The following is a 22841-nucleotide window of genomic DNA, read 5'->3' as shown; positions in this document are numbered from 1 at the left end:
GTGATATATTAAGATATATGTGTTGAAGAAAAAGAAATTAAGTAAATATAAATATTTGAAATGTTATACTTTCATCTGATTTAAAAACTATATAAGGGGCACCTGGCTAGCTCAGTCAGTAGAGCTTGATCTCAGGGTTGTGAGTTAGAGCCCTACACTGGATATAGAGATTACTTATATGTGTGTGTGTGTGTGTGTGTGTGTGTGTGTGTGTGTTTTCCTAAAGATATATAGATGATATAGATATAGATATAGATATCTGTATCTGTTATTGGAAGTGGTTAATGCAATAGTAAATGAACACTAAAAAGAATCAACTTTGGAACTTCATGATTCAATTCCAGATTTCTAAATTAAGTGGAACTAAAAATGATATTGTTTGAATATTATTTAATGTCAAAGGTATAAATTTAACAATTGTTAACAATTAACAATGGCACATGGTAAAGAGCTATCTGAGGTTAAGTGGTATTTTTACACCTTGTTTTTGGTAGCTTAACTTCCCGAATATTATTTTAAGGATGAAGATTAATTTAAAAGTCTTTTTTATTCAAGTAAACTTTTTTTTAAAAGATTTTGTTTATTTCATAGAGAGAGAGAGAGAGAGAGAGATCACAAGTAGGCAGGCAGAGAGAGAAGAGGAAACAGAGAGCCTGATTCAGGGCTTGATCCCAGGACTCTGAGATTATGACCTCAAGGGAAGGCAGAGGCTTAACCCACTGAGCCACCCAGGCGCCCCTAAGTAAACTTTGTTATCTATTTTACCTGAAGGCCAATATATATAAATCTTTGCTTCAATGCTATAACTGTATCTTTAATTTATAGCATTCTTTTTATAAATTTAAATTGTTGGCAAGCATAAAAGTATTTAGTTTCTTTCAAAATTTTTTTTATGAAAATGAGTTTTAAAAATATTTCAATAATATGTGATCAATATTATTTTCAATTTTGATATAATACCAGAATTTATCTTTCTTGTCTGTTGTGTGTTCTTAGCCCATTTAGTGGGATATTTTAAAATATTACATAAGCATATAATATAGTTAATGATATTCAGAAATAAGCCATTTTCTACATGTTGAGAACATTTTGAATAAACACCCTAATCTAATCAATCATGCTGTAATAAAGATACTAAAAATGTTGAAATTATGATGAGCTTTCAAAGTTTAAGATGATTACTTCCAAAATAGCATGGTTTCAGGGTCAAAGAATTAATTCAGGGTCAAAAAATTAATGTGTTCATCACATTAATTTGTGGCATGTTAGCAATTAATGTTTGTCTTAATTTAGTCCCTATTAGGCTCTTACATTAAACTTCATATAAATTCCATATAAAGCCCCTCTGTTCAGTACAGTAGCTACTAGTCACGTGGGACTCTTGAACTCTTAAAAATGTGGCTAGTCTGGATTGAGATGTGTTTTAAATGTAAAATTAAAATACACATCAGACTTTGAAAACTTGGTACAAAAAAAGGAAATTCATTAATTTTTATATTGATCACATGTTGAAATAATATCTGGTATATATTAAATAAAATATATTGTTAAAAATTAATTCCACATTTCATTTGTTTTTTTAATGTGGCTACTAGAGAAAATTTAAATACATAAGTGGTTCTCATTTGTGGCTCTTACTATATTTCCACTGGACAGTACTAGTAGACAATATAGAACTAAAGCAGTTAGGCCCCTAAAACTCTTAAAGCCTACATTTTATGTATTTGCACCCTGCATATCTGACGGATATCAGTTTTCCAATTTACTTTGCTCCTCTCAGGACAGTTTAAAAGTTAGCTGAGTATCTGTGCAACACATCCATTATTGGATTTGAGGTTTTATCAAACATCAAAACAGACAAAAATTCTAATTGTCATGTTTTAAATGTATAACCTTAACAACTATAAAGCTATAAATCACACCCTTAACCATGATCATGAAACCAACAGGGGTTCCAAGGGAAGAGGAACATCTGCCTTCTTGTTTTGGTTGGTTGGTTAACAAAATTACATGACTGTTTATTTGTTCCTGTCTTTACAGAAACAAGCTGTTCCCTGAGTCAGTCATCAGAAATATTATGTATCAAATATTGCAGGGGCTGGCATTTATCCATAAACATGGTAAGTTTAAATTTCCTTTCCCTGCCTCTTTAGATTACTGTCAAGGTCATGCACAGGAATCATATATAATCTGTTAAATAGTGTTACACTGAGTAACTACAGATTTGGAGTATGGGGCTGCACACACTTACAATTTTATTTTAAAAAACCTAGAATTGCTATAATTCCATATAACATGGAATTTCTGTACTCTTTAACTATCTTCCTCTACAGCAGAATTTGTTAACACTTTGATCATCAGCACACTTTGATCATCAGCCTTTGCTTTCAGTTATCATACACCCATCCCACAACCTCATTCCCCAATTTTACCATGGAAATGAAAACAAAACAAACAAAATGCCCTTCTTTTGGAAAAGATTGGAATGCTTTGATCACATGACCACTTATCAACATTTAAACAGTTTAAAGCATCAGTGCTATGGTATTTTATAGTTTTCTTAGTATTTACAGTTAGTTTCTGTTCTTTGAGTGAAATTAAAGTGCTTGTTCTTGTTTCTATGAAATTCTATTTATGTGATCTTCATTTATAGTTTTTTATGTATCTATCAAGCCAAAATAATTCATCCAAAAAGTTAACATGATTATTATGAAAATATTTGGCAAACATTTGTTTAGAATCCCTAGATGTTTAGATATTAAATGGGAAGAGTTTGTGCCAGACTACCGCTGTATTATGAACAGAGGCATTTGAAAATCCCCATCGTTAGCGTCTTTTCATGTTTCATCCCATATTTTGTATTTTCTCCTTTTCCCTTTAACTGTTACAGGAAGTAATTTATTTTCTAAAAACTCTATTTACCATTTGTTCCATATAAGCGTTGTCAGAATATTCCTGAACCCCACTTTTTTTGTCCTTTAAAAGTCTAAACCCTAATTAAGAAGGGCACGAGATGTAAAGAGCACTGGATGTTATAAGCAACCGATGAATTATGGAATTCTACATCTGAAACTAATGATGTACTACTATATGTTGGCTAACTGAATTTAAGTTTTAAAAAAGAAAAAGAAGGAAGGTGTTAAAAATAAAAAGTCTAAAGCCTATGATGATATACTACAATCCATTGATTAAAGTCATTTATTAATTACATGGAAACAAAGACATATTCTATTTTAATTGTTCATAATGAATTTTTGATATTCAGCCTATTTTCAAACACTGGCCAGCATGGTAACTCATGATATTTGCCTGAGTTAATTTATGCCAATAGAAACAAGTGTGGTGTGGAAAAATCAAAAGCATTATGAATTATTTGATTTTGGAAACAGCCTTGTGATAATTGATATTTTTCAGGTTAGTAATAAAACTGGTTTCCATTCCTTGGATATATATATGAACTACCAGCAATTTCAGAGTGAAAGTGGTTGAAGGAAGAAGTTAGTTTGGGGGTTAAAAACTGCTGCTACAAGTAAATAATATGCATAACGTGTGGTTGGTTATACAACCGATGACGCAGTGATTGGGGACACCAGATCCCAAGAACAATAGACATTGTAATAATGCTACATTATTCTTGCTGTAGTGGAGAAGATTTCAGATGTAATACTTTGAGTAAATATTTTTAAAATAGTAGCTAACTAAAAACAAGACTATTATTTTAGTTAGAATAAGGACCAAGTTACTGATATATTTGTGAGAATGGGGGAAAGTCAACTGTACAGATACACAATTGGTGTCATTCTGTATGATTTTATGTTGCTTTACTCACCACCATGTGTGCTCCTGTTCTGGTCTTCATGTTACGAAAGTGCAGTGTATTTCCCTTGAAAGTTCGTGACATGGATCTCAACAACTAGTTTGAGTAAGAAGTCCCAGATAAATTGAGTACAAAACTGTTGTAGATGTCACATACATAGAGCCCACACAGGCTTAGCAGGAATCAAAAAGCTTGGGCTTAAAATTTGACTTAAAAACTTTAGGCTACAGCTACATGAAAACCCCCTCATGATGATGACTACAACTGATGACCAGGACCCTTCTGGATTCTCTCACCTTGCAAGGTCATTGGAAGACAGGCCATCTGTCTACAGCCAGCAAGCTTTAGATCCCCCTTAGAAATGTATGAAGAGGGGCATCTGGGTGGCTCAGTGGGTTAAGCATCTGCCTTTGGCTCAGGTCATGATCTCAGGGTCCTGGGATCGAGCCCCACATCAGGCTCTCTGCTCAGCAGGGAGCCTGCTTCCCCCCTCTCTCTCTGCTTGCCTCTCTGCCTACTTGTGATCTCTGTCAAATACATAAATAAAATCTTAAAAAAAAAAAAAGAAATGTACAAGAGGGCTTTCATGTTCTTCTTGCTGCCTTTTCTGCCTCAGTTTCATTGCCCTGCCTCTCAGCTTCAGTAACCACTTATTTTACATACTGAATTGGTAAATAATTGGATTTTTCAATAAGGCAGCTGCCAGGGGAGAACTGAGCTATTATATAAAGTAATTGTAAATGAAGGAACTGGATAAAATGTGTGGAGTTCTATTTTTGTTTAATGGACTTTTCAAATAAGTGACATAAGCCTGATTATGTAGCTTTGCTTGGGCTTTAATTAGGTTCCTTCTCTTTGGGCTTCTCCCTCCTCATTTACTACACAATAGTGACCATAATACCTTCTTCAAGTTGTGCAAATTACTGGAGATAATTGGAATGTGGCAGTATCTAGCCCAAGTGCTTGAACTTACTGGATTCACAAACAGAAATATGTGTTAAGTGGGTATTTTAAATGGCCTCATATACAGTGTGAACTTCCTTATGAAATTTTGAAAGCAGGGTCCCCACCTCCATCAGTTTTTAGATAATAAATATGGATTTTTCTCCCCAAGTTCACATCCCTAATTACAACAGAGAGGCTCAGTTATATTTTGTTGAGAAGTCAATTATGTTTAGACATAATGCTCAATTACTGTTTTTCCTCTCTACGTTACCAAGGTTTTTTTCATAGGGATATGAAACCAGAAAACTTGCTTTGTATGGGTCCAGAACTTGTGAAAATTGCTGATTTTGGACTTGCAAGAGAATTAAGATCACAGCCACCATATACTGATTATGTATCTACCAGATGGTGAGTACCTTTATGCAACTCTGTAGAGGCAGAAGTAAGTCTATGTTGAAGCTTTACTACAGTGTGTCATTAACATAGCTTTCTGGAGGTTCCATTTTGAGTATTTAAAACAAAATATTGAACTGAATTTTGCATTCTGTGGAGAGAGAAGGACTGGGTCCCAACTATTCTGAAGGAAAAGAGATTTCATTCATTCATTCATTCATTCATTCAACAAACACTTGTGGAACAGCTACTATGTGCTAGGCACTATTTCAGGCATGCGGAACACAGAAGTGAACGAAACAGAAAAACCGTCGATCTCATGCTGCTTACATGACATCCCATATATAAATAAGCAAGTTAGGGTGCCTGGGTGGCTCAGTCATTAAGCGTCTGCCTTTGGCTCAGGTCATGATCCCAGGGTCCTGGGACCGACCCCTACATCGGGCTCCCTGCTCAGTGGGGAGCCTACTTCTCCCTCTCCCTTTGCCTGCTGCTCCCCTGGTTGTGCTCTCTCTCTCTCTCTCTCTGTCTGTCAAATAAATAAATAAAATATTAAAACAAAATAAAACCAAAAAAATCCCAAATAAGCTAAAAATATCATGAGTTACAGAAAGACATTCACATGTTCATCAAAAGACATATGCTCATGTCTCAAACTCCAAACTACCCAAATGTCCATCACATGCAGCATAATATATTCATCCAGTGGGATGCCTTACAGCAAAGAGAACCAAAGTCACTACATGCAACAATATGACCGAGTCTCAAAGATATAAGGCTGAGAGTAAGAGGCCAAACAGACAAAAAAAAAAAAAGTATATATGGTATGATTCCATTTCTACAAAGTACAAAAACAGAAAACTAATCTCTGCTGTTAGAAGTCAGGGTAGCAGTTACTTGACTAGTGACTGTCAAAGTGCAGGAGAGGGGCCTCCTGGAATGCTGATAACACCCAGTTTCTCGATCTTGGTGCTGGGTCAATGGGTATATTCTATTTGTGACAATTCAGCAAGTTGTCCTCTTACGATACATGCATTTTTCTGCATGTGTATTACATTCCAATAAAAACAAGAATATCTGTATATCAGATGATGATACATTATTATGGAGAAGAATAAAATATGGAAACGGACAGGGAGTAGGAGGGCTAGGGGAGGGAAAGGGCATGCTGCTATTTTAAACAGAGGGTCTCTCTGAGAAGGAGATGCCAAGGCACGGAGCTTTCAGGCAGAGAAAATGCTGAGTGTAGAGGCCTTGAGACAGGAAAGCCATGTGTGAATTCTGCAGAAGGGAATGTGGCAAGATCTCAGGTCCTTATAGGTCATCGTAAGGACTGTGATGGCTTGTTAATCTTAGTGAACTGGGGAGCCCCTGGAGAATGCTGAGAAGAGGTGTGATGGGGTCTGCCAGGTCTTAAAAGTATCACTCTCACTGCTAGGTTAAAAACAGATTTTAGAAGAGCAAGGGAAGAAGCAGGGAGACCAAGTAGGAGACTGTTACACTGGCAAGGAATGACAGTGACTTGGATCTGGTGGCCATGGAGGTGCTATTTTTAAAGTAGGGCAGCTATGATTTCCTGATGAATAGATGTGCGGTATAAGATAAAGGAGTCGATGATTCTAAGGGGGTTTTTGTTTTGTTTTGCTTTGTTTACTGAGCAGCTGGAAGGATGGTGTCAGCACTAATTGAGATGGGGAATACTGGGGAGCTTCCGGGGGGGAAGAAGCACAGTTCCGTTTTTGGTTGAGTATCTATTTTCAACTGGGTAAATTTAACCACTATACTGAAATGGAATGTAATTGAAAAGACTTTTTTTCAACATCTAAACTTGGCAAGACTTTCAAAACTATTTTATCTCATAAAAATATCAAAATATAGTAACAAGTATTGGCAAGGACACAGAGAAACTGGATCCATCATACGCTGCTGGGGTGAATGTAAAATGCACAGGAGAGTCCATAGTTCCTCGGTGGTTTAGCATATAGTTCCCATGGGATCTGAAATTCCATACCTCTGCACCTCAGAGAAAGGAAAACACACACCCACACAAAAACTTATATATGAATATTCACAACAGCATTCCTTATAATAGCCAAAAATTGGAAACAACCCAAGTGCCCATCCACTGATGAATGGATAACTAAAGTGTGCGATAGCCATATAATGGAATATTATTTGGTGGTAAAAAGAATGAAGTACTGATAGGTGCTACAGTACAACTTGGATGCACCTAGAAAAAACGTTAAGTGGGGCGCCTGGATGGCTCAGTTGGTTAAACGACTGCCTTCGGCTCAGGTCATGACCCCAGAGTCCTGGGATCGAGCCCCACATTGGGCTCCCTGCCCAGTGGAGAACCTGCTTCTCCCTCTCCCTCTGCCTGCCCCTCTGCCTATTTGTGCATGCTCTCTCTGTCAAATAAATAAATAAAATCTTAAAAAACAACAACAACAACATGTTGAGTGAAAGAAGCCAGTCCACAACGATTGGATAGAATATGGTTCCACTGGTATGAAGTACACACAATGGCAAATCTCTAGAGACAGAAAGTAGACTAGTGCTGGGGATACAGGGATATTGGAGAGGTGTGAAGTTTCTTTGGGGCCAATGAAAATGTTCAAAATTGATTGTGATAATGGATTACACACTCATTTATTTAAATATTTATTTATTATTTATTTATTTATTAATATTTATTATATTATATTATTTATTTATTTTATATTGTTTTATTTATTCATATTTATTTAAATATGAATATATTTAAAGCCCCTGAGTCATACGCTTCTAAATGGATGAGTTGTGTGTTATTCAAATTTTAGCTCAATAAACCTGTCAAAGAAAGGTACTCGGAACAGAAGCAAAAAGACAATACTGTGAAATATTTGGGCTGCTAAATCTACACATTTCAATGTGAAAAAAAAAAGTTATAATTGAGACTACTTTTCCACCATTAAAGATATTGTCACATGGGGGAACTGAGTCCACTGAAGAAATTAGCACTTTCAATCTGATAAGTAAAAAGAAGAGGAAAACCCCAGTACTTAAAAGATAGTCTTTGTTCATCTTTTGTTTTCTATCCTTCATATAAATACATCATGGATATATTTTTTAAAATTGTACTACAGTTCTCATTCAGAATACCTCTGCTTCTGTTCAGAGTTCCTCCCCAACCCTGTCTTACAGTACTTATTTCCATATTTATTCATTTGAGTTCCTAACTTAGGCCACTTGGACATTTCATTTATGTTTGTCTCCAACTCCACCAACTATTTGTAGTCAGGGAAAATGTGTTATGTCCAACTGAGCCCCAACATGCTATGCAAATGCCAAATACATAGAAGGCACTTAATACCGGTTCCTTGATTGAAATGTATAACCAAACCCCATCATTTCTCCATCTTTCCAACTCCAACCAAAATGGCCCGTTTTGTTTTGTTTTCTATTTCCATAGGTATCGTGCCCCTGAAGTTTTATTAAGATCTTCAGTGTACAGCTCTCCCATTGATATATGGGCTGTTGGGAGTATAATGGCTGAACTATATACATTAAGACCACTTTTCCCAGGGACAAGTGAGGTCGATGAAATCTTTAAGATTTGCCAAGTTTTAGGGACTCCCAAAAAAGTGAGTACTCCTGTCCTTAAGTTGTTATAACTTTTGATTATGATTTTTACTTAGCTATCTGATATTTTCATTTTCAAATAGGCTTATGCTTTAATGGTTATTTTTCTTATCCTTTTTTTTTAATTGGGTGGGATGGGAAGCCAGAATCCTTCAAGACTGAAGAAAAAAGGGTTCTTACCTTTAAGAACTTAACGGAACATTCTCTCTATTTAGAATTCTGTAGATTTACCGGGTTCATGAGCAGTTGATGACCTCGTGGCCATCCTCGCTTAGACTCTTTCCCATTTACTCTGCGAATATGCATTGGCATCAATTCTAGAATCCCAGGTTCCTGGGCCATTTCCTCTTAACCTTTCCTGTTTCATTTACATACCTCTGCCTTGGGTATTTGATTCCTCGACCTGAGTACTTCTCAATTAACTACCGCATTCAGCCAGACCTTACTTTCTGATATGTACTTAATAAGTACGTATAATTACAGCCTAATTATGTTAGTATGTGCCTTGTAGTTAAAATTAGACACGTAAACATAGTTATTAAAGCTTCGTGTAATTTGTTATTTCCTAACTATGTGCAGTTTTTAACAGTGGATGCAATGTCTAACATAACGAGGGTCTTTGGAATGATCAGCGGTTTGCACACACCACTTGTGACTTATTTATTCTAAGTCGGCTGGGTATCATCATTAAGATCTAAAAAACGGACAAGAGTTTAATATTCTGTCTATACTATATATAGCACTGAGTTGTAGGTCTGCTATTTCATTCTGTTTCTATAAATCAACACTAAATCACCAGTGATTGTTCTATTATACCTGTGTTTTTAAATTGATCACTAAAAACCATTTCCTTTTTGCTCTCCTGTCCCACCCACTTATATATGCCTTAAACAGAGTGACTGGCCAGAAGGGTACCAGCTTGCGTCCTCTATGAACTTCCGTTTTCCCCAGTGTGTTCCTATAAACTTAAAAACTCTTATTCCCAATGCCAGTAATGAAGCGATTCAGCTTATGACTGAAATGTTGAATTGGGATCCGAAGAAGCGACCAACAGCAAGTCAGGTAAGAGGAATACCTCTGGTACAGTGGTTTTTTTCTTTGCTTTGTTTTTGAGATTTTACAATACCAGGGATATTTTCGTTTACAAAGCAAGCCTGTTCTCAGCCAGGGTTTTACCAACCTGTAAATAAGCTTGAAAACCTGAGGCATCCAATAGGTCATGAATTCATTTCTAGGCCTATAAACATCCCTGGGAGAACTGAGAAAACAGCCACTCCCATGATTTTCTGTGTCTTGTGGTTCAAATGAGGTTGAGGCTGAAAGGAATTAATTTCTTTAATGATAAAAATTCAGGCATATGACAGCTAATTAGGAGGAAACTTGTCACTTGGAGTAACAGGGAATCTCTTCAACTGTGCAACGTAGGAGACTTTCTGTGTTGTCCCATGGTTTAGAGGTGGGTTCCTGTTCACGCTACGCAATGGTATCAAGCCTCCATAGGACTGGAGTACTGGTCACGCTCCAGCTCCCACAAGGGGCCAGCAGGTGGCGCCCTCCCTCAGCGCCTTTGTGACCAGCCCTCGAACATCTACAGAATGCCATGGTTGTCTTTGCTTAGTTTGAAAAAGTCCTAATGAGCTTCCTGGTATTCTTGTTATTTAAATGTAAATTCAGCATTAAAAGTACCAAAAATTTATGAGGCTTTTTAAAAATTTAACTTGAGAAATGTTTTCTGAAGGTGAAGTGGAAGAACAAATAGGAAAGAATAGTTAAGATAGGTTTGAACAAGAATAAGTAAATGGAGGACAGTGGTAGGGGCCAAACAGCTTGCCGGATCAGATATTAAAATAATCTGTAAAGTGAGAGGATTACAACAGTGAAGGGACTCGCATAAGAATCGACAGAGAGGGGCGCCTGGGTGGCTCAGTGGGTTAAGCCGCTGCCTTCGGCTCAGGTCATGATCTCAGAGTCCTGGGATCGAGCCCCACATCGGGCTCTCTGCTCTCTAGGGGAGCCTGCTTCCTCCTCTCTCTCTGCCTGCCTCTCTGCCTGCTTGTGATCTCTGTCAAATAAATAAATAAAATCTTTAAAAAAAAAAAAAAAGAATCGACAGAGAGCCCAACTTGCAGAAGCTGTTAAGTCAGGAGTAGGTAAACATGGCATCACAAATTGGGGGGAGGGGGACTGTCACTGGCACAGTTAGTTAATTCTCAGGAAAAAAGTAAATTTAGGTTATTTCTTACCAGACTTTTCGTAAATCCCAGAAGGTTTAAATAATAAGAAGGATGAACTAAACTATTAAGAACTAAAGAAAGTATATGTGAGTATTTAATCTCAAGATAAGAAATAGATGAGTATAAAAGTAACAGAAGAAACCACAAAGGGAAAACTCAGATTTTTTTTTCATCATGGTGAGTGTACTCCTCAGGCCCCATCGCCCATTTCCTCCATACGCCCACCCACCTCCCCTCTCGTAACCATTGGTTTGTTCTCTGTAGGAAAAACTCAGATTTGCTCACATAAAAATTAAATTTTTTTCTCTTATAAAAATCCCGAGATTGGAAGACAAGCAGCAAGAATTCTTTTCAACAAATGAGACAGTGTATTTTCTAATGTTTCTAAATATTTGTTAACTTTTATAATAAAAGTATAATAAAAGTCTTTAACTCTTACCTAAAAAAGAAGTGGGCATGAGACATTTTTTAAAAATCAGAAAAAGAAATAAAAATTACCAAAATCTATTTTTTTTAAAATGTGCAGCCATTGTTCCTTATGGTAAAATGCAAAAACAACAACAAACCAACAAAAAACAGCTAAAAGGCTATTTCTCTAAGTAATGGAAAAAATTTTGCAATGTAGTATATCAAGAATATTGAAAACAATCAGAAAGTTGGATAATGATTTATGCCCACAGATATTCAAAGCTAATTAAAAACTGTGCATTGGAGGTATATATATATCCTTAACATAGACTACTTTGCTCCCATTAAAAATGGAATTTTTAAAATAAAATAACCATTTTGGAGACTTCTCAAGCCCAAATGCTAAGTTTAAATGTAGGCTAGACTATTATACATACAACATGATTTTATTAAATATATATATATATATTACATGACTAGAAAGAAGTACAAAAAAAGCAAAACATCAAAATGTGAGCAATACTTTTTCCCTGGTGTTGGCATTGCAGACTATTTTAATTTCTTCTTGATGCAATGATCAAATATTCCCCAAATAAACAGGAAAAAACAAGTTCCTTCTTAAAGACTCACCTCTTCTTGAAAGATGGTAGCTGATATCTTAAAGACGAAAAGTTGTTACAGATGAAGCCTTGAAATTGCAAATCACACTTTTAAAGTTTCTAGCTCCAAAATAGTACATTTTTAATTTAGGAGTTTTGACATACTAATTAATAGGACTTAATTAGGAAATTGAGTGCTTTCTGTGCGCCAGGTACTGATGTATTTAAATTGCCTATATTTGTAGAGTTCCACTTAGGAACATCGGTGTAATTAACACATACATCGGTTGTGGTAGGGGACATCTCAGAATAAAGGCTCTTTCTACATCTGCTGAAATATACCTCCCGCCCTTAACCTCTTTCTTGCCCACTATTTCATAGATAGCCCTGCTTTTTAGTGGAAACAGGAAGACTGAGTTAGGAGACATGAACTTACAGAATACAGGAGCCATGTACAAGGCTACTTCTGTCCCCTCAAAAACTTCCCTTGCAATTAACTGTGGGTCAGAGCTGTGCTCACACATCAGTGGGAACCGGCTTCGCGCAGCACGTGCAGGGTAATAGGACTTGGCTACCTTAAGGTGCCCTCCTTACCCTCCCCCCATGCATACAAACATAAACTGCAGAACTGGGAACTTTCCTCCTTTAATCCAGGCGTATGATGACTGGGTAGAGGGATCAGTGTCCACAGCTGAGCTGCACGAAAGGCTTCAGAAATTCCCTAGACCAATTTTCATCAACTTTGGCCATTGTGACATTTGGATTAGATCCTTCTTTGTTGTGAAGACCATCCTGATATTGTAAGATGTTCAGCAGCACCCTTAGTAGCATGTCTAGATGCCAGTCGTACCTCCCACCCACGGGAGAACCACTCCTGTGGACTGTGCGGCCAGACAGTGGTCAGGGGCCCTCCCCTCCAGCCCACCACCTCCATGCGGCAGCAGCAGCTGGTTGGCTGATCTGGTTAAAACCCGAAGAGTGATCGTTTTTTATTAGTTTTATATTTTCTTCCCAGAAATATCTTCTCTTTGCTGATACGTTATTATAATAAGCTCTAACACATATCCATGTGTAATCTCCTTTTCTAAAATTTTTCTTACTGCTGGTAGGCATGTAGCTATCCTTAGGCAAAGAGTGGCCCTGAATTTTATATTATATTCTAGTTAATCATTTAACATGAACTCCTTAGAAGATTTTCTTAACTCATTCCCGAATGGCTTTGGAGGGACTCTAAAACCATGCTTAGTATCTAGCATTTTAGTTTGAATTAATCACATCAAATTTAGCCCGTGTTTATAAGCTGGATTTTATTTTCATACAAATACAACAGTTGCTTTGCCTGGACATTACCCATGAGTTTTACATTCTTCCTACTATGTTGTACCTTATTTTTTCAGTGAAATTTGTGTCCTAAATCATTATTTCCTGGTTACCTTTTTGAAGGTAGCAGAAAGGGAAAACTGGATGCTTTCTAAGTCTTTGAAGCTGGTCTAGGCTAGTGCTGTATGCCAAGCCTGCTGTCAGTCAGTCGTTTATGTGCGGTAAATTTAGGTGCAACTGTTTTCCATTTCTTATTTCCATGCTTTTGTAGGCATTGAAACACTCGTATTTTCAAGTTGGTCAAGTACTGGGCCCTTCCTCACATCATCTGGAATCGAAACAATCTTTAAATAAGCAGGTGCAACCACTAGAATCAAAGCCATCTTTAGGGGATCTAGAATTGAAGCCCCTGCCAGACACAAATGAGCAGACGGTCAGACAGCCCCAACCGAAGAACAGCCACCAGCCACTGGAGTCCATCCAGCCGCCCCAGAACACGAGTGTCCAGCCAGCGCCAAAGCAGCCGGGACAGCAGAAACAGCCGCAAACACTGTTTCCAAGTATTGTCCGAACCATGCCGACCGTAAGTAGCCCATAACGACACTTTGGATGCAATAGTTTCTAGGCTACAGACTTTCTTTAACAGTTACTCAGATGCATAAGAACTCAAAGAATTTAATAGAATCTGGGACTCAAGAGAGATGATCCTAAATCTTAAGGATTTGAATAGTAATTTTATACTGTTTTTAAATACTAATGAACATGAACAGAATGAGTTTTTTAAGTATCAGGCATTGTCTAAGACTTTCTCTTCCTACTTCTTTTGTTCGGTTCGGGGAGCTCCGTCGGGGGCCACATGAGTTGTATCCTCAAGATATATACTCCCAAATGCATTTGCATCGTGGGCACTTTAAGGACTGAGAGATCTCAACGAATACTGTCTAATTCCTTATCCTTATATAAGCAGGCCCTGCTCCCTGTAGCACTAATCCTATTCTACTGTACTATTAATTGCCTCGTTCTTGTGTGTCCTGTTTATTATCTGGCTCTTCCTATAGAATGTAGGCTCCAAGAGCTCAGGAATGTTCATCTGTTTATCAATACAGGCCCTGAACCCAGAATGGTGCCTGGCACGTGGTTGGCTTCTGAGTTTACCCGTTGAACAGATGAGTTAATTGTCCATACTACATCTAGGAGTCTGCATCATCTAGGGGCATTTCTTTTCTTTATTTTTTAATATGATTGAGTTATTTTAGAGAGAGAGAGAGCACATGAGCTGGAGGGGCAGAGGGAGAGAGATTCTCAAGCAGACTCCGCACTGAGTGTGGAGCCCAACACAGGGCTCAGTCTCACAACCTTGAGATCGCTACCTGAGCCGACACCAAGAGCTGGATGCTTAAGCAACTGCACCACCCAGGCACCCCCTCTTTGAGACATTTCTGACAATTCAGAAGTTCTTTCTTAGACTGAGCTAACATCTGGTTTTCTGTAGCTTTCTTTTTTTTTTTTTTGTTTTTTAAGATTTATTTGAGAGAGAGAGCACATGCAAGCATGAGGGAGAGCCAGAGGGAGAAGTAGACACCCCACTCTCCAGGGAGCCCGATGTGGGGCTCGATCCCAGGACCCTGAGATCATGACCTGAGCCAAAGGCAGACGCTTAACTGACTGAGCCACCCAATGTCCCTTCTGTAGCTTTTAATAAAAGTTTATCACTCTTCCCGAAAGGCAGCCATTCAGGTCTCTAAAAATAGCCCTTATATTACCTGTCCTCTTCTTTAGAAGAAACATCCCCAGTTCCCTCACACTCCACACATGACATCATTCACCAATGACTGAGTAATCCTTGGTTCCTGTGTAGGAAGGAGATTTTGAGTCCCCTCTCCATCCTGCTTCCCATTTAGAAAGAGGCTGCCACAGTAGGGGCAAACCACAGGGAGTATAAATCATGGGTGAGTCACTTCCAACATTCCAGAACCATATGTGCATTCATGTCACCAAAGATTACATTTTTGTTTTTTTGGTTTTTTCTCTTGGGAGGCACATCAAATGTTGACTCATACTGAGAGGAAAAGAAAAGAAATGAATATTTATTGAATATCTGCTAAGTGCCATGTACTATGCTAAGGCCTTGTATGCATTCACTAAGTTATTGACCCAGTAACCTAGTGCTCAATTTTTAGATAGCTAATAGGTTCCAGAGAAGGGATTGAACATTCTGTCAACTAAAATTCCCAAGTCTATTTTCTACAAGTGCTTTTGCTAAATCACATATTCTTTACTTCTTTCTTGTGTGTGGAATTTTTGCAAATTACAAAGTGTGATCTCTAGGATTCAAAAAATTGCAAGACCTTACTTTTACCCTTCCAATTTCTAAATTATTTTGTCTTGTCAGTTCAACCATTCTGCCTAGCATGTCACTAACTATGCACTGGTTTAGTTGTTCATTTGCTTTTTTTCCTCCTATATCTTCAAGATGAACAGAATGGCAGTGAGCCCTTGGACAGGCCACTAGGACCTTCTTGTACAGTGACACTGACCCACTGAGAGTACTCTTGGTCAGACTACTGAATAATGTACTTTGTGTGCTTGGGCTGCTATAACAAAATACCATAGACTGGGAGGCTTTAAGCTGGAAATTTATTTTCTAGATGCTGGGAAGTCCAAGATCAGAGTGTTAGCCAATTTGATTCCCAGTGAGGGCCTTCTTCCTGGTTTGTATAAAATGCCTTCTCGCCTCGTCCTTACGTGGCAGAGAGGGAAGGCAGAGAGAGAAAGCAAGCTCTCTGCAATCTCTTTCAGGAGGGCCCTAATCCCATCATGAGGGTCTCATCCTCATGACCTCATCTCATCTCTAGTTACCTCCCAAAGGCCACTTGTCCAAATACCATCACATTAGATTTGGGGTATAAATTTTGCGGGGGTGTACAAATTTCAACATATAAATTTTGGGGGAAAATAAACATTGAGTCTGTAACAGTACTGACCCACCTTTGTTGTCCTTTTGTCACTTCATTTCACTGACAGCATCAAAGACTCGTTCAGCTACTCTGTTGAAGGCCACAGAGACCACATATATTCATTGTTTGCTTTGTAGAAAAAATGGTGGCCTATACGATCTACCCACATTTTTTCCCTCAGTGCTCAAAAACTTTACCTTTAATAACTGAGTTTAGAGTCTTTGCCATTATCCTATACCAAACATATTAAAGTGTAATTTGCAAAAATCCACCTTCTACTTTATAAACATTATTTATATTTGCCCCTTTCCAGTCTTCTCAGATATCTTGATATTACTGACATGGCTCAGCAGCCTAGAGCATCAGCGCCCCAAAGAACAACTCAACAGAAATAAGAGGCTCACGCTCCGCTAACTATAACCTTTGATTAGCTCTGCTTATCTGGGATCTTAGATTGTTTCATTCTCCTTAGTCTAGAGTTAATTTTCCCTGGCAAAGAAAACAATAGTATAATAGAAGTCAGCAAACACCATTTCTGTCATCAGCCATCACTAAGGCACCATGGGCTCCAAGCAATAGCATATCCATTCTTTAAACATCTTCTTGCCCAAAATTTAGCTGTATATGCTTCCAAATTCCCTGATTTTCAATTGCCTTTTGGATTTTTCCATTTATGTACCCCCCAGCTGCCCCCGATAAATTTGAATAAAACCACTGTGTGGTCCAGGGCAGGTTTTCTTCCTCATTCCTTATTTTTATCAATAAAGCCACCATCCTGAAACGAGCAGGCTGAAACTTTTAGTCATCCCTGCCCTTCCTGTCTGCATCCATTAGGATTACATTCTTCTGTGACTTATGATGGAAAATGGACCACTGAGGCTCAAACAATAACGGGTTTTTTCTTGCATAACAAGAAGTCAGATGGTGGGCCAAACCAGGGCTGGTGCAGATTATAGAAGGAACCACCAGACTGCTTCCGTCTTCCTGTTCTGCCATACTTAGCAGGCTGCTTTCATTCCTCTGGCCACAAGATGGCTGCTGCTCCTTTGGGATAGCTTCTGCCTTTTAGAAGGGGGAAGAGTGAAAGCCACTGGCATGCCAAGGGAGTCCAAAAATAGCTCTCCTGGAAGTCCCTCCTGTACAATTAAACTACAACTCATTGGCTAGATTGTGTCACATGGCTACATAGAGCTGCGAAGGAGGCTGGGATTTCATGTATTTTAAGTAGGTATATTGAAAGCAAGATGGGAAGAATGGCTACTGAATGGGTAACCTGGCAGTGTGTGCCACACTCTCCTCTGACCTCTGTTCAGGGAGATGCAAAGTTCAGTCCTTTTATTCCTTGTTAAGAGCAAATGTATTCTTTCATGACCATGCCAGTATAACTGTAAAGACTTCCTATTTGAAGAGCTTGGCCTTCTAGAATGCTGCCTTTATCTCACCACTTTTTAGTTCAAAGACATCCAGTGTACTTTACCGCCCACGGGAGAGCTGCAACTCATTAGACATACTGAAGGCCTTCAAACGCTGTCATCAGTCTGTCTTTGCAACCCCATCCTCCACAACTTCCAGCACCAACCATCTGCTTTGATAAGCTAGGTCTACACTTTCTTCCTGGAACAAACTCTGGCACTTTTCTCTTTTTTCTTTCTTCTTCTTCTTCTTTTTTTTTTTAAGTAGGCTCCATGGCCCAATATGGAGCCCAACATGGGGCTCAAACTCACAACCCTGAGATCAAGGCCTGAGCTAAGATTAAGAGCTGAATGTTCACTGACTGGGCCACTCAGGTGCCCCTGGCACTTTTCTATTAGAAAGTCATACTCTGTATATTTCCTCTTCCAAACTCTGGAACAACAATAGTAATAACAACCATACCACCTAACCTTAGTATAACTCTTGTTATATGTTAGGCCATATCCTAAGGACTTTCAAGATATTTTATATTAAATTCAGAAACACTAATTAGAGAAATACTGTATATCTCCATTTAAGGAGGAAGAAACCACCAAGGCTTTGAGAAGTCACTTGCCCAAAGAGACACAGTCACACATGACACTTTTCCAAATTATACATCAGTGAGGAGTCAATTCTGATCCTAAATATTCAAGTCTCACCCCAGCCCAAATCCAGAGATCTCTCCTCCCTCTGAACTCCTATCATATTTTTAGCATGTGCTACCTGTTTTTGTTAATACTTTTCAACCTGTATATATGTATCCTCTTAACTTTATGGAATCCTCCTTGAGAATAGGTACTTTTGGTATCAACTAGAATAGCTTATGCATAAAAGGAACTCAGCAAATGCTACAGATGATGATGTCTGATTTTCCACCACAGAAGCCAAATGGCACACTGGGTCATAAAAGTGCTAGGAGGCGTTGGGGTCAGACTGTGTTCAAGTCTGGAGATAGCTGGGAAGAATTTGAGGACTGCGATCTCGGAGCCTCCCATTCCAAGAAGCCAAGCATGAACATATTCAAAGAAAAGAGGAAAAAAGATTCTCCATTTCGGTAAGATTTCACATTCCAGGAAAATATATTTTTATCATGCATCAACTTATATTACTCATTACGTATAACTGAAGATGTTAAAAGACAATAAGTAGCTTACCATTGTTTTCTTCCACATACCCCAGATCTCTACGTATACCTCTGGGAAGGTAAGAATCTTGACTTCTCGCGGTAATGATTCTCAGTATTAATGGCTGAGTGTTGTGTGTGTCCGGCGGGGCAGGGGGAGGGGAAGAGTTCTTGTGAAGTTGTTAGTGTGCCCTACTGAATTATGATCGCCATCATTCCCATTTGAAATCTGTATGCCTATTTGAAGAAAAGCAAAGCACAATCTATAAAAGTAACGGTTTCCTCTGATGGTGCTCAGATTCACTAATTTGTTTGCTATTCTAAACTCTTCTGATCATTTCTTAAACTTTTTCTGTAAGTTTCGTATCTCCAGCAGTCCCTTTTCTAAGTTGTCATCATTAGCGCACTTTTCAACTTTGAGGTGAGGGTGGGTTAAATTTTATGAACAAAAGCTTGGGAAAATATTGTCTTTTTTTTTCTCTTTGGAACAAAAGAGGGAGAAAAATATTGGCAGGAGGCAGGGAATTTTATCTAATAACTATATGGCATTTACTTTGGGACACACATGTCTCTGAAGTACATGGAAGGTTCTGTTAGGAGGACTTACGCTTGAATAATTCTTTGTCAATAGGTTTCCAGATGCTCAAGTTCCATAGGTACTCTTCTGTAAAGTACACGAACTTGAGAACAAACATGCTTAATCCCCCTCCCACTTTATACCAGAGGGTCACTCCTCTCAGCATTTTGAATCTGGAGTGGCATGAATGCATAACAACCTTTGCGATGCTAGACAAAGGGATAGGTCAGAAGACGGCCATCTTCAGCTCAGAAGGCTTTGTTGTTCCTATACGTATTTCTCTTAGGGGAAAGAAAACCCCACATTAGAAATCGAGTATGTTAGCCAGTGTTGGAAAGCATGGGGATTCAGAACCACTAAAGCACTAGAGCCTAATGATGCTTATTCCTTTAAATGTACTAGAATGTTCTGTGAAACTGTTGACTTTTTTCAGAACCTACAGATATACATTGTACATAATTTTTGAAGATTCAGTGTTTTATGGAATAAGGTGCTTAGAACTTTATCAACTCGCACCATGAAATACTCCAATTATAGTTCATCTTCCTATTTCATCTTATGAATTATTCACTGTTTTCTATATACTATTAAGAAATAAGAAAATGATTTAATTTATAATTAAAACTTAAAGATGTCAAGTTAGAGAGCTACATAGTTGCTTTTTTCTTAAATAATTATTTGCATCTGCATTGATGTACTATGTAGATGACTTGAAAACTTTTTTAAACCTACGTAATCTCAATTCCAGCTGAATTTTATCATGTGTCAAAGATAAAGGTGAAGAGATTTGAATCAAAATCTATAGTTAAAATCAAGTTTGTAGTCCATATACTTAATTCTGGCAAGGGAACAATTGGTAAATGTCTTTTATAACATTTATTCCTTTTCTCTTGAAAGTCTTTAGAAAAACTGTATGACAATGAATTCTTAACGTGTATTTCTCCCATTTTTATTTTTTAGTATCTTCAAATGGCTTTATATAATTTAGACATATAAGAATAATTATTATTATATTTATAGAATACCTAGTTTTCCCTTTCCCTCCCTTTTCATTTTGACTTCAGGTTCACAAAACTGAATTAATCTTATTTCTCTGCTCACAACAGACTCTCACCACAAATGCATACAAGCCTCTGTTTTTTTGCCTGTCCTCTGCTAATGTTCCCATTCCTTTCCTCACCAGAGGCACTGACTTAAGTATTGAATAGATGTCCATTCACCCTGCTTCCACATGTCCCCTTACAGATATATTTATTCTTGAAATATATATAGTACTGTTGTTCATATGCAATATACATACACAGTATATTATTAATATACTTCCACATATTAAGTGCCTACCTAAATTTTAATTTGTAATCTTCATGTTCCAGTAAAAATAGTGTAGAACAGAATACTGAGAGTCAGGTTGGATAAACAGGTCGCCTAAAGTCAGATGAGGCCTAATTCAAAACTTATCTAGATGTTTGCCTCTCTTCTGTACAATACTTGGTGAATTGAATGCACTCTGCTATTCTCTGCATAGGCTTACTCAAAAAGAATACAACGGATCAAATACTAAAGTGTGAAACTTTCATTTATTAGGCTGTCATTTTTTTTAGCAAACAAAACAAAAACAAGGTATTTATACTTACACTTGTATGCATACGCGATAGACAGTTACTAAACACCTAGATGGTATTAAGCAAAGGTAGGAACAGGATGTGTCTGTCTTCATCCCATCAAATGTATAACAGTGGAAATATATAACACAAGAACAGAACATGTATTAGGTTCTGCTTATAAAGGAGCTCTAAGGAGCTCCAGAGTTCTGCTCATGGGCAGATCACTTTGAGGAGGAGCAAAGTCTTTTTGGTAAGAGCAGTTTTGAAAATGGGTAGGATTTCAGCAGTTGTTGGTCTACGGTGGGCTGAGGGAGAGGGAAAGGACCCAGAAATGGGTGAGGCTGTTTTTAATGAAAGGGTCCTCCTTGTGTCTAGGGCTACCCCAGAGCAGGTTGGGGCAGCCAGAAGATCAAAGGGCCAACCAAGACAGTGTCGGTCCGAGGGAGTCCCAGACAACCTTACTGACAGACATTGCTTTCATAGACAGGTAAGGGGGGCTATGATCGTCTTCCCTTTCAACGTGCCGTCCTCCCCTGTTATAAATCCACAACTGTAGCAGTGGCCGGAAAGCTAGAAACATTACACACAGGCAGTGTGCTGCTCAGTTATAAAGCTTTCTGTTGCATAATGTTTAGTATTAAGAAGGATTGTGTGGACAGCCCAGTATCTGTTGGGGGAGAAGTTGTCATTTAGTGTCCCTGTCAGCAAAAGGACTCTGATGGAAACCATTTAAGTGAGGTGACCTTGCCCTTGAAAAGATGAGCAGGGTGTGGGTGAGAACACGTAGCTGTCATCTTCACATGTTTTCACATTGTAATGCTGCCTTATGTTGATTTTCAAGGCTTCCAGACTCCATCCCCTCCGGCTCCCACCACTCCGCAGGGGAAAACAAGAGCTTACCTGCTGCTTTTCCCCTAAAATCTGATCCTGAACTGTCAACGGCCTCAACAGCTAAACAGTACTACTTGAGGCAATCAAGATACCTTCCAGGTAAGCAGTGGAAATGAAATGTTTGCCACCAACCAGAAGACAGGTCAGGCTCAAGTGTCTTGGAATCTTTGTAGGAAGGGCACCAGTAAGATAACAAGTATAATCACAGTGCTCTTGGCTGGCTCTGCCTTGCCAGTACTTGTCTCCAAGGACTTTTCTCAGTCTCCTGCCTCGGTCAAGTCTGCTCAAGAAATGCTTAGTCAAAAATCAGGATGAGAACAGGCTTCAAAAAAATACCACTCTCGTCCACCAAAGCTATGCCTTTAAGTGCTAAATTTTGGTAAAATAATTCTGTACCCCGGTTACACCATTTCATAAAATGTGGGATTTTACACTGTTTCCTAAATGATCTGGATTATGGTTTTGAAAGATCATGGTGGGTTGAGCATACTACGCACTCAAGAGGGGCAAGGAGGTTGGTTAGGAGCCCAGTGCATGTGTCTGGATAGAGACGGTAATGGCTTGCTCCGGAGTGGCGAACGTGGAGACCGAAAAATGGGTAAAAGCTCAGTGTATTTCAATAATGGAAAGATAAGACTTGCTGACAGACCAGCATGGATGATGGTAGAAAACAGCAGGAATTAATGTTGGCTACTGGGTTTTTGACGTGGCAATGACTGGGGGGATGGTGGTGACTTTAGCTGAGAAAAGGAAAATCAGGAGAGGACAGGAGGTATGGAAGTGGAGAAACTGGAGTTGAGGCTGGGATGCCTAGCAAACATCTGAGTTGATCTATCTAAGATGACTGAATATATGAACCTGGAGCTTGGGAGAAAGATCTAGACAGATGGTGGGGAC

General features: G+C 38.4%; 1 protein-coding gene across 3 annotated transcripts in view; it reads left to right on the top strand.

Annotated features, from left to right (window-relative positions):
• The window catches only part of LOC111156735 (male germ cell associated kinase), a 51493-nt gene that overhangs the window by 14096 nt on the left and 14556 nt on the right, over positions 1-22841 (top strand). For all 3 annotated transcript variants that reach the window (XM_022517788.1, XM_022517790.1, XM_022517787.1), the window contains exons 4-10: positions 2041-2120; positions 5038-5170; positions 8607-8778; positions 9671-9838; positions 13609-13920; positions 18631-18803; positions 21895-22043. In XM_022517788.1, coding sequence (XP_022373496.1) covers positions 2041-2120; positions 5038-5170; positions 8607-8778; positions 9671-9838; positions 13609-13920; positions 18631-18803; positions 21895-22043 — 1187 coding nt within the window. The remainder of the gene's footprint in view (positions 1-2040; positions 2121-5037; positions 5171-8606; positions 8779-9670; positions 9839-13608; positions 13921-18630; positions 18804-21894; positions 22044-22841) is intronic.

The sequence above is a fragment of the Enhydra lutris genome, unplaced genomic scaffold (genome assembly GCF_002288905.1).
Source record: "Enhydra lutris kenyoni isolate GAN:26980312 unplaced genomic scaffold, ASM228890v2 scaffoldscaffold48, whole genome shotgun sequence".
Lineage (NCBI taxonomy): Eukaryota > Metazoa > Chordata > Mammalia > Carnivora > Mustelidae > Enhydra > Enhydra lutris.
Note: the sequence above shows the minus strand (reverse complement) of the source record. Positions and strands in the feature narration are given on the sequence as shown.